Source organism: Trypanosoma equiperdum (genome assembly GCF_001457755.1).
Source record: "Trypanosoma equiperdum strain OVI genome assembly, contig: ctg_1871, whole genome shotgun sequence".
Lineage (NCBI taxonomy): Eukaryota > Euglenozoa > Kinetoplastea > Trypanosomatida > Trypanosomatidae > Trypanosoma > Trypanosoma equiperdum.
Window position 1 is genome coordinate 5,463 of NW_027123917.1, and position 1,294 is coordinate 6,756.

General features: G+C 41.0%; 1 pseudogene across 1 annotated transcript in view; it reads right to left on the minus strand.

The window, feature by feature from the left end:
• TEOVI_000694800:pseudogene overlaps positions 1 to 432 on the minus strand; it is a 1,505-nt pseudogene extending 1,073 nt beyond the window's left edge. Inside the window, exon 1 of the mRNA in view lies at positions 1 to 432. This exon is cut by the window's left edge and continues 3 nt beyond it. Within this exon, the coding sequence occupies positions 1 to 432 (432 nt within the window).
• Positions 433 to 1,294: the final 862 nt, after the last annotated feature.

The window sequence follows — 1,294 nt, forward strand, 5'->3', positions numbered from 1 at the left end:
TTTCGCGGCAGTCTCGTTTATCAGTTTCCGAGCCGTTATCCCGAATGGCGTCATAGGCAGCGGTTTGAGGTTCTTTCTAAGGCCATTTTCTTGAGCTAATATTTTTTCAAGTACATAACTGTTGTTGGTACTTGCTAAATGTTCCGCTGCCAGTATGCCGTTATATGCTCCTTCAGCTGCTGTGGTCATGTCGGTGCTCGGCGCGGTGAAGCCCTTCTGACATTGCCGGATGACGTTGCAGAGGGCGAAGAAAGCCGGTGCATTTTCTAGCTCCTCTCCTGGTGCCGCCTCTGCTTTTGGCTGTAGAATAAAAACGAGTATGGTGACCGCTGCCGTAACCGTGGCGGTATCCGAAAGCATCTGTCTTTTGGCTTCTTCGACTCTATTGCTTTGAGTTAGACTATTGGAAGCATCTCGTGGTTGCATTTTCATGATTCCTTTTGGTCACAGCGTATTGTTTGTTACATACTAACTTTTCTTTGCGCTTGTATTTTGTTGGTTGTACAGCGTTCACAACTCCCTTCGTTTTTAGCCCGGCTCGTCTGGAAAGGTTTTTGTTATAGTTTCTAGCGACGAAGCCGCGCTGTCCTATTCCGTTATATAGCCTTCTTTAGTTTTATATGAGTGGTTGCTGGTGGCTAACTCCGTGTTATTCGGCGGGGTTTCCGCTTTTGGTCACGGCCGCTTGCCTATCGGGAAATTATTCTGTTGTGCATTGCTACATCCTCTCATCATTGAACAAATATCCATTTTTTAAAGCACCATCACAAATCTCTCTATATTTGAAATACCATTCATCTTCACTAATCGCAAAAGTTTCACATTACTTTATTTTTTTCCCACAAAAATTTCTTCTTTTCAATCACGCGTCAAAGTAAGATATTTAACAATCAATTAAGCTCTTTCCTCCTACACAATTGTATGTCCTAGACAGTGAATGAATTAGGTTATACCAAACTCATCATTATTTGGAATAGTAAAAAATCTCTCCTCATAATCCAATCCAATCATTCCTCTCTTCAAAACAAATCTCTGTCCAACAGCTTCTTCCTGAATTGCACTCCATATTAACAACAATTTGTAAATACTCTGCCCTAACCCTAACCACTCCTCACTTCTTAGAAGTGATTCTCCAAATTCAAACTCAAATTTCTTTAACGCCCAAACTCTGGTTATTATATTTCCACCGCCAGGGTAAAGTTTTTCAGTAGGATGTGATTTTAGTAAATGACACAAGTTTATTATTCTCTTCTTTCCTGTAGCCCACATTAAAAAACCAATAACATCTCTGCAC